General features: G+C 40.3%; 1 protein-coding gene across 9 annotated transcripts in view; it reads right to left on the reverse strand.

The window, feature by feature from the left end:
- Positions 1 to 15,368, reverse strand: part of cacna1da (calcium channel, voltage-dependent, L type, alpha 1D subunit, a) — a 63,707-nt gene that overhangs the window by 12,207 nt on the left and 36,132 nt on the right. For 4 of the 9 annotated variants that reach the window (XM_071493866.1, XM_071493871.1, XM_071493868.1 and 1 more), the window contains 18 exons: positions 14,816 to 15,041; positions 14,512 to 14,719; positions 13,614 to 13,734; positions 13,317 to 13,404; positions 13,178 to 13,208; positions 12,930 to 13,084; positions 12,699 to 12,828; positions 11,107 to 11,166; positions 9,651 to 9,757; positions 9,092 to 9,179; positions 8,882 to 8,989; positions 8,723 to 8,775; positions 8,479 to 8,625; positions 8,062 to 8,263; positions 7,522 to 7,680; positions 7,064 to 7,174; positions 5,704 to 5,787; positions 67 to 195 (listed from right to left, as the gene is read on the reverse strand). In XM_071493866.1, the coding sequence (XP_071349967.1) occupies positions 67 to 195; positions 5,704 to 5,787; positions 7,064 to 7,174; positions 7,522 to 7,680; positions 8,062 to 8,263; positions 8,479 to 8,625; positions 8,723 to 8,775; positions 8,882 to 8,989; positions 9,092 to 9,179; positions 9,651 to 9,757; positions 11,107 to 11,166; positions 12,699 to 12,828; positions 12,930 to 13,084; positions 13,178 to 13,208; positions 13,317 to 13,404; positions 13,614 to 13,734; positions 14,512 to 14,719; positions 14,816 to 15,041 (2,207 nt within the window). Of the gene's footprint in view, positions 1 to 66; positions 196 to 5,703; positions 5,788 to 6,079; positions 6,164 to 7,063; positions 7,175 to 7,521; positions 7,681 to 8,061; positions 8,264 to 8,478; positions 8,626 to 8,722; positions 8,776 to 8,881; positions 8,990 to 9,091; positions 9,180 to 9,650; positions 9,758 to 11,106; positions 11,167 to 11,244; positions 11,305 to 12,698; positions 12,829 to 12,929; positions 13,085 to 13,177; positions 13,209 to 13,316; positions 13,405 to 13,613; positions 13,735 to 14,511; positions 14,720 to 14,815; positions 15,042 to 15,368 lie in introns of all 9 variants that reach the window. The other 5 variants (XM_071493872.1, XM_071493867.1, XM_071493869.1 and 2 more) reach the window with 3 other exon arrangements.

Consider the following 15,368-nt stretch of genomic DNA (forward strand, 5'->3'; position numbering starts at 1 on the left):
AGATTAATAGAAGTGGCTTTAATATTTCCCTCAGTCACTGATCACATGTATTGCACTGTTCCTCACCTGGAAGGATTTGATAAAAGTCCAAAGCAAGGTGCGAATGCCCTCCCCCCTGCTCAGGAGTTTGACCAGCCGCATGACTCGAAACAGACGAAAGAAGGTGATGGAGATGCGAGCGCTGTCCTCTGTGTTCTGTGGAGAGACAGTCCAGAGTCAGAGGAGAGTGGACCACTAATGTGTACGCAGTGAACACAGAGAACCTGGCTGTGCTTTATGAGATGATCAGGTCTGAACTGAGACCTCAGCACCAGATACATATGGGCTGAGAAGCATCACTGCATCTTTATGTCATCAAAAGACATGTAAGTTTTCTGGTGGCAGCATATGACAGATGTTCATGGTCCAGCTGTAACTTTGTAGTTTGGGTCCAAATTTAATAGAAACTGAGAGTAATATGAATTAAACTGAGTCTCTCAAGCAGTGCAGCTACAGCTGATATGTTTCTGTCAGTCTGCATCCAAAGCACTGTCAGGAGCCCTGTCACTGTACAGACCTACAGGGGAGGAAGCAAGGAGGCAAGCATGCTGGAGAAAACCTTGCCATACTTGACAGGACACATCTGCACAAGCATGGCACCCTCAGTCCAGAGTCACTGCATGCGGAGTCACAGTGGGACCAACCCAAACGGGTCGGCCAGGAGGTTCACAGGTCAGAGCTGGGTGACCTGATCCCAGGGCTCATCCATGGGTCACTACCCCAACATAAGAATGGTGGCAGAGACCATGTAGCAGTGTCAACAGTACAAACGTGAGGAGCGGCCCAAAACCGCTCCCACCTAAGAGGACACACAGCGTCACGTTTGAGTGACACACTCTCCTTAGAAATAACTCCAAACATTTAGGAAAATGAAAATAATTTTTTTTGAGAATATATGCAAATGAACAAAAAATGAGGAAAAAAACTAAAAAATACAGAAAATGGAAACCTTATCATGAGAACGTTTACAAAACTGAAATAAGCAACAGATCATAGGATGCGTAGAAAACAACAGAAAAATACCGAACAAAGAAATGCAAATCTAAACATGGCATGGCCCTGACAAGGGAGAGGGAAAGGGGGTGGGACGGAGCATCTTACCCCCAACTCATCCACCTGAGGAGTCTCCGTTGGCTTTAAAATCAAAGACCTGTATTAATGACTTGTACAGAGCCTGGAGGTCTCACACACATTGGGCCAAACACGTAAACATCACATTTGAAAAGTCTTTATCACACAACGCCGGCACACGTCAGTAAAGACGTAGACAGAACGAACTCACTACTTCTCATTGACGGGACAAAACTGTCTTGTTGTTTAACTATGACAAAGACAGACATTTACTGACACCCTACTGTACATGTATCACTTTCTATGTACACTTGATATACTGACAGACATAAAACATTATCTTAACACTTTAAAAGACTGCCACACAACAGGTTTACAGCTAAACACTCCTATGTGGGACTGAACAAGTGCATGTCAGACTGACGAACAACATGGAATTACTTAAATACATGTAGCAACACGTAAGACTGGCAGACAACTTTATCACTCCCCCGGTGTAATGGTCATTACTGATGGTACTCAATGGATTTTATGGTTGAGATGTCTTTGGCGAGCCTCAGACAATGTTAATGAGAAGTTAACTGACTGATATAACAAATGTTATGAATTCATGTCATGATTAAAGCACCGTCTGCTATTCTTACAGAGCCTCGACTCTTGCTGTAACTCGTCAGACAGGCTTCTTATTCAGGCAAATACACATCAACAGATGACTTGACTGGAGAAAGATCATACATTGTGTGCATAATGCATCAGTAATGGCATCCATCAAAGGACTGGAGCACATGTTAGACGCCCACTCTCCTCTGGTTTATAACGATTTAAACCAACTATTTTGAAATTAACAGATTTAAGTGGCAAAAACAAAAAATACTTGCTGATAAAAAAAAAAGAAAGAGATATAAACGTAATAAAATAATTTCATCTGCACAGTCGCTCACACAAATCCACACCCATACAGGTTTTATTTGCAATTCATGTCATTAAAAGGAAATTATACCGGCAGTGTTCAGTGAGCATTTGTACACAGAGAAAGTCTAGAGGTGAAAATAAAACAGAAATATCAATCATAGTGGTGGTGGTTAGACTGTATCGTGATAATGTGATTTTTACGGCAAGAGGAAGAGCTTAACTCAACGCTGAAAAGAGTAATATCAGAAAGCTCAGCACTGAAAACAAAGAGATATTCCAGACAGATATGGCTTCACTCAAATCCCTCATCGCCATACTTCACAAACTGTCAGTATGAGGTGCAGAATGAGCAGAAATGATAAAATGTAGAATTAGCTTGAGGAGGTTCTTTAGGTAATCCTGGCCACAGCGTTGATGGAGCATGCGTTCAGCATTGCCACGTGGCTGGGGAAGCACTGCACGCACACACAAGACATGTGGATGATAAGGAGCCACTGGTGAATTCATAGCAATGCAGCAACTCATGCATGTCAGTAGTGCCCTGCAACAAAACTGCCATAGCAGGGCGCTCTCACAGTCCGGTGCAGAAAGAGGTGAATGAACGACAGAAAGGGAAGAGAGAAAGACGAGAGAGGGAGGAGAAAACCACAGATAGAGACCAATACTGTGACAGAAAATTAAACCAGGGAGACTGAGTCATACTGAACTGGGAAGAGAGAGGACAGGCAGAGAGGCGTAAAGAAGGAGAGAGTAGAGTTACTGTAGTGTTCATGCACCTGACTGGAGTCTACACACCTGCGCTACACAGAGCTCCATTCTGAGCTTTAAGAGCTCACTACAGGAAGACAGAACAAAACACAGAGACAATCACTCACAGAGACACAAACACAAGATCATCAAAGAACCTCAAACTCCTGCAAACTGCAAACCACCACTAGCAGTAATGAGCAAAAATCAGGACTACTTTAGGGTCTTTAGGATCTGCTGATGATTTTGTTGGTCACAGAATCTTACCTGATAACATTATGGTGAAAGGATGCTTAGAGGTTTTCTGTAACTTTAGGACTGTATCTGAAGCTTAATTGAAGTTTTAATTCTGTGGCAGAGGAAGCTTTGATTTATATCCAGGACACTACATGACTTGATCCATTTTCCTCAGTTTTGAGGCATAATATCAGCTGTATATAAAGCCACAGTGGCCTACACAACTTTAAGAAAAATGAATGATAAATCAGTAAATCTCAGATTTTATTTAGATTTCATAAAGAGATTGAGCTTTGCATATTCTATATTAATAGTCCTTAATGTTGTGTAGGATGGACATTTCCAAGCTCTGAGCTCCAGGGCCATTCTGTCTGGAGGTAAGGATCAAGGGGTATGGCAAGAGAGAGAGATCAAACTTCACAAGGCTCTATGGAAACAACTGACCGGAGGGGAATGGAGTGGGTGGCCAAGCGCCATCTGTGAGAGGCGGGACATGGAAAGGATGTTAGGGGATAAGGTGAATGGTTGATGCCTCTTAGCATGCATTTGGAGGGGTCACAGTGGTCAGGTGAGAAACTAAAAAATCACACAACTCATGACTGGGATGAATAACAGCGAGCAAGTAGCAAAAATCCCTTAATTAAAAAGCAAACCCAATGTAGATCAGCTATTATATATGATTAAATGAAACAATATAATATCTGATCTAGTCAGTTTGCTGTAGGACACAAACAGCAACAACCACATGCAATGCAAACTGCAAACAAATGTAAATGGTATGTAGATGAAAGGTGCCTCACAAGAACCACTATGAAAGCCCTTGTGAAAACAGCGTCATGTTCCCAACATTCAGAAAACATTTACCTATACATACACACACACACACACACGCATGGCACACTTTAAAGTACATACTATATTCACGTAAAACACACATGCATAACAATGAATAACCTAAACACACCACCACCGTATGTTTTAAACAAAGTTAGTGCTTGTTTATACACTCATGCAGGCACAAAATTTGGAACACAAACTGAGAAAAAACACTGAAAACATGAAATATAACTCCAGCAAAACAGCACTGCAGCTCAGACATGAGAGCACTCAAAAGGGGGAAGGAGAGGCAGCTTGAGCCATGAGTCTTTGGTACACTGCACCTACAACAAGCACCATCATCACTAACTACTCCCTAGAAACTTGAAATTTGGTCTCTCAGCATTCCTGGGGTTTATTTGTATCTGACACCTTCCCATTTTTGTTCCAGTTAATCTCAGAGCACAATGCAACAAAGTACATATTTCGTTTTGAGGTGTTTTTGTGCAGAGCCAAGCTATAGAGAGAGGAGCATTTATGTAGTTAGTAAAAGTAGAGAAGTAGTCATCCACTATTTTATCGAGCCTTGACATGAATTTTCAAAGCAACTCTAATCAACACCAAAATCAACTAAATTTTCAATTATAATGAAATCTATGTTACTGTATTGTAAAATTTAAAAATATCTACTTTTGCCCAAGTCAATAAAACATTAGATGACTAATTTAGTTTTTAATCCATCGCACTGTAAAGGGGTCCCGAAGATAAAGTTGTTATAAACAACAGGTTACAGACAAACAACATTTTCGTTCATTGCCATACTTGCCTCTACAAGTTTCTATGGAAACAAAATGAACAAAGGTAAGAATTAGAAAACCACGTCATAAATCATCCTGCTCTGAACCAAATGAAGTCCTCAGAAGTGTGAGAAACTCATGTTTTTGACACGCATTTTCATTGCCATGTCCAAGGGTTAACAATCAGCATGTTTGCCAGACATTTTGTCAAGATTCCTGTAACAAAAAGTTCTGCAACACACTGGCAATAAAACATTTAGCAGAGGAAAGGTCCCAGCAAAACAGACTTTTACATTTGTTCAGCGAAGATGTAGCACCAATAACATCAGGACATAAATGAAAGTCAAACTGAAGCTTTACAGAAAAGGCCAGTGACACTTTAACAGCTATGAATGCCTTTCCACAAATATCAACACAAACTTTTAGCATGCTCTTAATTTAGCAGATAGCTGTGTTTATGAACTACTGCATACTTTCACCTATTGTTTTGCTATAGCTACATAGCCAACGTTAGCATTAACAGCTATTTACTCACCAGTCTACAAGAAACGTTGTGAGTTTAGTATCAAACATTTACTGGCCAAGAGCCATCTCCAGTGTTGGAAAGCTTTTTGATTTGCTTCTATGTCTATCACTTTTTCTTCTTCTCCTGAAGTTAGCATGCTAAGAGCTATCTGCAGCCCACTTTGTCTGTTCAGTCACCTTATGACACTGAGTCACTCCAATCTGCCCTGAGGAAATATTGTAAATATCTGTGTAAAAATGGAAACAGTGCTGCTCAGAGGGTGTATTATGACCACTTGTCTTGTCAACATAACGATGACTGAAGCTCTAGCCAAGAGTGGTTAGTTAACAGTTGCTAATGCTCATGTTGGTGATGTAGCAATAGGAAAACTTACAGCTCCTTTCAGGGCTCCTCCGAAAAAAAAAGACATTGCTTCATTTTAAGGGTCCTCAATCCAAAAAGGTTGGCAACCACTGTACTAAAGGACAAAAAAATTTAACAAACAATACTGTTGATGGCCTCGTGGCTTTCCTGTAAGGCTTCAGTTCAACTTGGAAGGCAGAAAAAAGTTATACTTACATTAACTTCAGTGATAGCAATATCGACGACGCTACCAACAACAATTAAGGCATCAAATGTGTTCCAAGCATCAGCGAAATAGTGCTGTTGATGCACAACACAACATGCAAGGGTAGAGATGGGAATGAAAGAGAGAGACCAAGGAGAGGAAGAGCAGGTACAGATTATCACAGAAGAGAAGAAAAGGAAGAGAGGGAATGAGGCAGAGGTTTTAATGAAATGGCAGGGTCAGGGGAGGACAAAAAGAGAGGAGATAAAGTGTTAAGAGAAATCAGATTTAAAAAAAAAACAGAAATAAGAGCCCTGCCATTGAAACCTAGGCCAAAGAGAGAGAGGTCAGTGAGCAGCGAGGCTAGTTTTGGCTGAGCTTACTTACATCGATCTCACTGAGAACAATGTCTACTATGCTGCCAATCACAACCAGGGCGTCGAACACATTCCAGGCATCCCCAAAATAGCCCTGAGTGAGGTGGAGCGAGCGGTTGGCAAGTTGGATGTAAGGTTAACAAAAACAAAAAGTCTTTACACTCACACCGAAATTTAAATTCACTTATGCTGGTAATTTACAACACACAGGAACCCCCCCCTGCCGGCTACTTCAGATGGAGGGCTCATGATTATAGTGCAGTGATTTATACAAATTGTTGTTGAGCTGCAGAGCACTCAATGCACACCAAATTGATGGTAATACTACTAGTACATGCAAAATCACTGCTGCCAAGAACTTGACATACAGTGTCAAATCCCCACTGCACCCCACACTCTGTCTCTTACAAGCATCCTGTCCTTCTTCGCAACACAGAGCTGTTGTTCAGGCGGCACATTCCAGGGGAGAACGGGAAAAAATATTTCACTGAATCTTGACTTCTCCATGTTGACATATGCAGCTCCTTTATTAAAGGAATGTTTTGACATTTTGGGGAATACGCCTTTTTATGATCAATCAATATCACTATTATTTGTTAAATATGAAGATGCTACCTGTTACTTTAGGACTGAACAAGGGGAAAAAGCTGACTGAAGGTAGCAGAATCTACCTTTACCACTAACATGCTGTGACTTAAAACTGCCATATTTCATTTTAATGTTGGACAACCCTAACCCTCCCCCCATTTCCAGTCTTTATGCTATGCTAGGCTAACTGGCTGCATGCTGTGAAAATTCAAAATGTAATGCAAAGACATGAGTGTCATATTGATCCTCTCACACAACTCTGCATGAAAGTGAATTAAGAACATTTCTCAAAATGTCAAACTATTCCTTCAATAAATAAAGCTACAGCATGTAACTATAAAAGCACTCAATGTTCTTCAGTCTCTGTTTGAGTTAGTGTGTATTTGTGATCTGCTGGGCTGCTTACCCTGGGTTTGAAAGCAATGAGTTTGAGAACCATTTCCACAGTGAAGACAGCAGTGAAGACCATATTGAGAATGTCCATTACATAGTTAAATGTCGCTGATTGGCCATAGTGCTGGAAGGAGATAAGGAGGAGTGGTTAAGGAAAATAGCTTTTTTTTTTGTTTTTTTTGGCTATGAATGCAAGTGCTTTTAAGAGATTTGCAAAAATGCTGGTCAGGAGGATGGAATAATAACATGTTTGCACAAGGAAATTGTTTAAAAATAAGATATAACATACATATATTTCTATGCAATTATAGCAATCTTCACAATGATTCTGAAAGGACATTTTCAGCCTGTTCCAATCTAATTATTTGCATTTCTGCCTAACAAAGTGTTGTGAAGTGACATCTCATTCTTTTGAGCAGAAACTGAGTTGACAGAGGTGGTTGGTTTCAGGGATTTAAGTTGACTTCTTACCTGCACAGCGAGGCAGAGTGTGTTGAGCATGATGAGCACAAACATGATGTACTCAAACCCAGTGGAGTTCACCACATACCAGAACTTGTACTGGTATGGGTTCTTAGGTATGTACCTCCTCAGTGGACGAGCCTTAAGAGCGTACTCCACACACTGACGCTGCACAGACATATACAAAATTGGTTTTAATGATTTGTTAAAAACAAATTTGACTCTCATCTGAATCTTACCTATTGTTATGAGCCATAATGCTTGAAATTGTCAAGTAAAGTCATTTGAAAACTGCATTAACTATTTAATTGTTACGAAAATCATGCAACAGACTTTTATCAACAAATTACCACAAAGTCATGAAATCCACTGTAGCTTATAAGGGATAAGTTAAAGTCTTCCAACTAGAAAAGAAATCTCAGTGCTCAACATATTACATCAGTACATGTTAAATTCTTCCTAAGTTCTCTTTAGTTTTTGACCTAACACAAACACACACAGACACACTGCTACAACACACCCACATTTTGTGAACCTGCTGACTCTGACCTGGTTCTTGTCCAGCTCACAGTTTTTGTACTCTTTTTCTCCTTGTTCCTGAAATGTGACGATCACAAAACCTACAAATATGTTCATCATAAAAAAAGCAATGATGATGATGTAGATGATGAAGAAGATGGAAATCTCCACACGGTAGTTGTAAATGGGGCCGAGGTTCTCCCTGTTGGAGTCGATGGCCTTGTACAGTAACCTGAGAAGATACGAAAACAAGGAAGGAGCAGGTGATGCAGCCACACAGGCGACAATTCTCCAAACAAAGATGTCATCTGTGTGTCCATTTCTCTTTGTGCTCTTAACTTTGAAATGTGTCTCACAAATAAAACTTACTATATGGTGCTGATAATCTGACTTCTCAGATGATCATTTCTAACATTTAACATGGGGAGGAAAAGGTTTGAATCTTACGAAGGCCAGCCTTCAAAAGTGGACACAGTGAACAGAGCCATCATAGCCATAAGGACGTTGTCAAAATTGAAGTCACTGTTGAACCACAGTCGTCTGTGAATGGTTGGCTGGTTCACATCTCCATCCTTATACAGAATATAGGTGCCCCTATGAGGAAATGACAGGTTGTATGGAGGTTAAGACCAAGGCAAGGATTTTAAGTGCAAGATATTTGCTGTACAGCAACCAGACAAGTCAAACTAACTTGCACTCCTCTGGACTGGACTTGGCTTCATCGGTGCAGCGATAGAACTTTCCCTGTGGAGGAAAACAAAACATATTCCCTCTAATGCTGAATATTTTAATGCTATTAACTCAATATCACTTGTGTCATGTGCTAAATAGAGATTTCAGGGCTGCTGACCTTAAATAGCTGCACCCCTATACAGGCAAACATGAACTGAAGCAGAGTGGTGACGATCATGATGTTACCGATGGTTCTGATGGCCACAAACACACACTGCACCACGTGCTGCAAGACACAAAGATAAGGAAGTTAAGAGATTGTTGTATTCCTCATGAACAGGAAAAGTCTAAGATTATTGTTCTTAGCAACTTTGTGAAGAGACCACACCTTCAGGCCTTTGGCTCTGTTGATGGCCCTCAGGGGCCGGAGAACACGAAGGACCCTAAGAATCTTCACCACTGAGATGGCTGAAGACCTGAACAAAGAAAACAAACATGTATGTTCATGTGTCTTAAAAGCACATGTGAATCACGGAGCAGCAGTCAGGAGAATAAAGCAAGTGAACTGTTATGTACTGAAGCGACTCAGCAGCTCATCTACCATGGAGACAGTGTTTTCAGTCTTCTTCTCCACCTCTGCATGTCTTGTTTGCATCTATTCATTACATCCAGTCAAACATCAGAGCAGAGCAAAAACTCTGCATTGGTGTTTCCTTGTGTGTGAAAATTGCATCTGAAATTGCTGCATTTGTTTTTACCTTTTATTCGAGGTTTTTAGAGGCATAGGAAAATAGGATTGCTCCAAGGGGACATTTAATTCTTACTGTAGTTTCTGAGTTTTGTTCCTGTGGCTCCATGGTTCCTGGAACCCCTTGGTCTAAAAGTGTGCTTTCTCTTTGCTGTTTGTACAAAAGTCAGGAGGCAAATGCGTCTGCGTTTGTACTCACTGAATGCCAAAGGAGACAAGGGAAACTCCCACCACCAACAGGTCGAGGAGGTTGAAGTAATTCCTGCAGAATGCTCCTTTATGGAGAAAAGCTCCGTACGTCGTCATCTGAGGATAGGACACAGGAAGTTAGAGGAGCAAGTGATAAAGAAAAAAATGCACATTTCATCCAATCAACACCAGACACTCACACTTACGAGCACACAGACACACATACAGTATAAACATGTTAAATAGGAAAAACATATTCTCAGCGCTCTCTACCTCGCAGTCAAATGCACACACGCGCACACACGTCTCCACACTCTTGTAGATCACTCTTATTGGGGGTGGCGAGCTCAGAGCAGTGAAACAGGAGGCTAAATCTACCAAAGCCACCCCCACGGCCCTTAACTACATGAATGTAGTAGTAAGTCATTCATTTCACAATCTACTATGGAATGAGGCAATAAAACATGCATTTTGTTGCCATGACGTCAGGGATATTTACTACCTGCAAGAGCTCTAGTTATAGAGATTGGAAAGTGGAAATGGCCTTACTGTCACATTCATGTGGACCGTCATCTTAAAGCACATTCCATTATGTTCTTTAATAGTTCAGAATAAGGGGAAGCAGCTCCCAATTCAAACTTCAGAGTTCAGCAAGCAGAGAAGAAAAACCAGCCAAAATAACTCTTCTTCAAATAATAAAAGTCAAGGATTAAGTTTCCAAGTGCATGTAGATGTGGAGCCCTGCAGAGTTATGGAGAGAGGAGAGTGCTAACTAAGAGCAGTCAAGAATTTAGAGTCAAACAGCGGTTGTCTTGGCAGATTTTTGCCCAAACGGCTGCAGACACGACTTCACATTTCTATGCACTTGGTCAGGGAAAGCAGACTGAACCATGCTCGGCAGGAACATGGTTGGTTTTGCCCCCTCTTTTATGGGTAATCTGAAGAGCAGTCAGTACGAGAGGCATGGCGTTAGCTTTGACTGGAGTTGACTTTACATTTTTGAATGCCCCCCCCCCCCCCCCCCCCCCTTCTGAAGATGACCTCAAACTCAACTTCAGCCAATGCCTTAAAAATGTCTGAACAGCCCATTGAATTTTGTTGCATCGCACCACGGGTTGCATCATGTTTTACATATCTGCATCATGAAAATCATTTCAGCGATGACTGCCCAAATGACATGACACCCATGTGAGTATAATGTAATGTTGATGTGATGTTTCCTTCCCCCAACAGGAGTTCTTTGATTAGTGTAATTTGAACAAATCTTGTGTTTGTGTTAGTGTGTGCAAAGTAATAAGTCCAATATTAGTTGTTTTTTTGTTGTTTTTTTTTTGCTTTTTAAAAGAGGTGCCGTGAAGAAAAAAGTAAATAAGAGAAAGGAAACAAACAAGCCAGGTTGTACTGAGTGGCAGGTGACACACAAGGAGAGAATGCAGCAAGGCTCTCGTTGTCATTTAAGGGGTTACCTTCAATATGATCTCAAATGTAAACATACTAGTGAAGACATAATCTGCATAGCCTAGGACCTGGAAGGCAACGAGACGTTTGGAGTGTTACTGGGGTGTGGTTAGTCACAGCACGGACAGGGGACACAGGGCATTTACCTTCAAAACGATCTCAACAGTAAAGATAGCCGTGAAAGCATAGTCAAAGTAACCAAGTATCTGCAAAAAGCAACGTAGATGTTTAACGAAGACAGTTCATTGTGCAGCTTCATACATTATATGAAAACAAAAAGAATCTAATTTCTTTTTTTAGCATTTTCTGGAAAAAGGTCTGTTAGTAAACATCACACAGTAAATTTTAATTACTTGCATAAAGTTAATTCACTACTTCTCTGTCATTCCTTATGCAGTATACTGTAGGTCATGAATGAATGTAACCATAGTGATCACAATGCATTTAAAATTATTACAATTCATGGAAACATGTAACACACATAATATCACTGCATCAGGGTTTCTTTAAACGACCGTACTGGTGTTTTTCCCTCTTTTAACTCATAAATTAATATTACTGCCAACCAAAGTGTACAGTTGTATATCTCTATTAGTGTTGGATCCTCAGTGACTAAATGCAGGCACCATTTGTAAAGACTCTCCTTTATGGTGCATTTAAGGACACACTGACATCTCAGATGCATGAGTCACAAGCACTGCAGTTTATAAGCTATGCTGTTAGAAAAACAATTCCAAAAGACAAAGGGATAGTGTGAATTTAGCAGTTTCTTGGATTTAAAGGGGTGCTGTTGACTACCTAACCATTAAATCATGAATGTAGGGACAGAGCAGCAAGAATAGGGTGACCAGACACCACCTTTATATATAGACAGACCATATTTTCAACTATTCGTCCTGGTGTCCTGACAGGAGCAGTCTTTTGTCTTGACAATTAAACTGAATGTATGTTCTAGAAAAATAACTGCAAGTAATCTTTGTGGAATGTTTGATCAAGGACAGGAGAGATGATGCAGATGGTGAACAAGGAAAAGAAACATTTTCTCTCTCTCAATCATCCCTCCCCCTGTTTTTCACTGTTTGCCCTCTCTGTGGGGCAAAAGAAACATGAATGCAAAAGATAAATATCTCTTTTTCTTATCAGTAACTTTAAAAAAAAACTTTTTTATTATTTTCCTGATGACATCCTATAGAAATTACTGTGATATAAGCTTCTTTGTGTAATATTTTGCTGACTGTGATGTGTTTTAAACAACTTTTTCAATTCTTTTTAGACAACAGCAACAGATCTCATGTTGTTGCCTTTGCCCTGCATATCAAATATGTCAGACATGATGGTTAGAATTCAATGAACAAACTTAGATTACTGGTGAGTAGTAATGTAAAGTATGCAAGTTAAAATAAATTGGCTAAAAAAATGCAACACCTCCAGTATGATCATTTAAAGAACCAAAGATTTATGACAAAAGTGCACCTCAAATGCTTAACTCGCATTATTAGTAGAAAAGTGATTTATCAATAATATCACTTCACCCAATCTTCTTTGCTACACAGTCTGTTAGAAGCTTCGACACATTTCTGTGGACGGTTTGCAAACTTACAATATTGCGAGCTGAGAAGTTTCGGATTGGATCCTCAGCAGCGAGCGAGACGGAGCTGAGCATGATGAACACCAGGATGAGGTTGGTGAATATGTGATGATTTATGAGTTTGTGGCAAAACACGCGAACCCTGCAGGACAAAGGAAACACAGCACAGCAATTGACCTCAGTGTGATATGAGACGCTACCTGTTTGCATACATGTGATGCGTGTGATATCAGTGTGCTTTACGGGTTTGTGCTGCTGAAGATGAAGAAGGCACTTCCCTCTGGGATAGGAGTGATCTTCTCCTTCTTTACCAGCTCAGAGATGACTGGCCGAGGCCCCGATGGTACTTCTGGATCCTCCTCCTCTGCAGCTGTATCATCATTGTCCTCCTCCTCATCCTTACAGTCAAGCAGAAAGTGTGAAGTTTGTGTCAGTGCACTTAACATCTCAAGTCACTTCATGATTCAGTGCTTGAAAGAAATTGAGGATACCTTTTCATCTTTTTCATCATCCTTTTTGTCCCTGTAATAAACAGATATTTTTGATGAATGGTAGATATTTGAGCATTTAAAGCTAACATATAAAATTATATTTGTCACACAAAGACATAACAGGAGAGAACATAGTCACTCTTTTTTGTCTCCTTCGTCTGTGTTGAGAGACTCTGCATCTGCCAAGTTGTCCACAGCGATAGCCAAGAAGACATTCAGCAGGATATCTGAGCAAAGTGTTCAGTAAAGGACAACTCTCCTATTGAAACCTTTGAGTATAACTACACTATTAGTTAGCAATGACCGAAACAAGATTAGCAAAGTCATTTATATCAATAAAATTACTCCAGCAACAAATTAATAGCACATTCTAAATAGATAGAGTTAGACTTAGTGTCAGCTACAGCTGTGTTAGTATGTGAGTGAGAGAGGATACAGTTTCCACAGATGAAGAGGATGATGAAGTAAAAGCACACAATCATCCCAGAGGAGGAAGGGCCTCCATACGCCATGATCCCGTCATACATAACAGCGTTCCAGTCTTCTCCAGTCAGGATCTGAAATCAATCATAACACTTATTCTGTGGGAGAGGCATCAGCAGCTGTATGTCAAATGAAACAATTAAAGAGGAAATGTGCTCACAGCACTTTTTTTGCAAACCTACAAATACCTGCTTAGTGTCTATAATTAATATTTATATATACTGTACCTTATTTTGAGCAAAATTTAAATCATGAGATAAGCCATACTGAGAATAGCTGAGAATAGTTGATAGTCAGTGAAGGTCAATATAAAATACTGTACCTGACACAACATTACAAATACATGAAGGCACTGTGAGTGTATTCAGCCATTGTTTATAGTCCGACTGATACTTAAAGATTAGATGATATACTGGTTGACTGACACAACAATCTTGAAACAGATTCCTCAGATTAGTTAGTTAACTGAGTGACCAAGATATAAAGTGGGAAATTATACAGTTGACAAATCACTGCTCTCTGGTGGTCAAACTATGCAATGGTGACACTGTTTCTAAATGACCTTAATCCTAGTTTCTGTGCTGCTGCGTCTTGTTAGTTATCAGGCAACATACACAGATGACGATATATCTGCGATGAGCTCATATGAGCCTGTCTGATTTATTGGTCTAGCTCTATTTCTCTTCTCTTTAGCCTTCAACACTCTGTAAAACCTTATACCATAATTTGTTCTAAGTCTTTTTGTGTATGGTCTCCAGATGCACCAGTGGACAAATGCAGAATGTTTGTCACTGTGTTTGTCACTCAGGAGGGAGTGACTGTGTTTGTAGATGTGCTGAAAACTTAAATACCTGAAACACAGTGAGAAGAGCTTGGGGGAAGTTGTCAAAGGTACTCCTCTTGGTCTGGGTTTCGTCAAAGTTGAACTTTCCACCAAACACCTGCATGCCCAGCAGGGAGAAGATGATGATGAAGAGGAAGAGCAGCAGCAGCAGGGAGGCGATGGATTTCATGGAGTTGAGCAGAGACGCAACTAAGTTACTCAGAGACTGCCAGTGTCTACAAAGAAAGAGAGGAGAGACAGGTGATTAAGTGAACACCACACATACACTGCACACACACACACACACACACACAGCATGATAACAGTCATACCGTGTGACCTTGAAGATCCTCAGCAGACGGACGCAGCGGAACACAGAGATACCGAGGGGAGACATGATTTCCAACTCAACCAGAATGGTTTCAGTGATTCCTCCACACACCACGAAGCAGTCAAAGCGGTTGAACAGTGAAACAAAATAGGCCTGTAGCCCCAGACTGTACATCTTCACCAACATTTCACATGTGAACAGGGCTAACAGCACCTTGTTGGCCACATCTGAAAGCCAGAGAAGAAGATTAAAAATACACAAATAAATGGAGAGAGATCAGGGGTTGAGAGACATTTTGCTACAAAATACATACATTATTTGACAGTACAGAATTATCTATGGATGTATTATAAGACCTTATTATTATTATTATAAGGTCTTATAATGAGTATATCTCAACTCAGCATAGGTGAATAAAGATGCACAGAGGTTGCAGCTTTTTTAGTGTATGCATATCCATACTAAAAAGTGTTATATTTTTGCTTTAATTTAATGTTTAATTTATTGTGGCACAACCTCAAGTTATACATGGTAATAGACAAATATGACATTCA

Source organism: Trachinotus anak, unplaced genomic scaffold (assembly GCF_046630095.1).
Source record: "Trachinotus anak isolate AG129_WGS33_773 ecotype Australia unplaced genomic scaffold, CSIRO_AGI_Tana_v1 ptg000013l, whole genome shotgun sequence".
NCBI classification, from domain to species: Eukaryota; Metazoa; Chordata; class Actinopteri; order Carangiformes; family Carangidae; genus Trachinotus; species Trachinotus anak.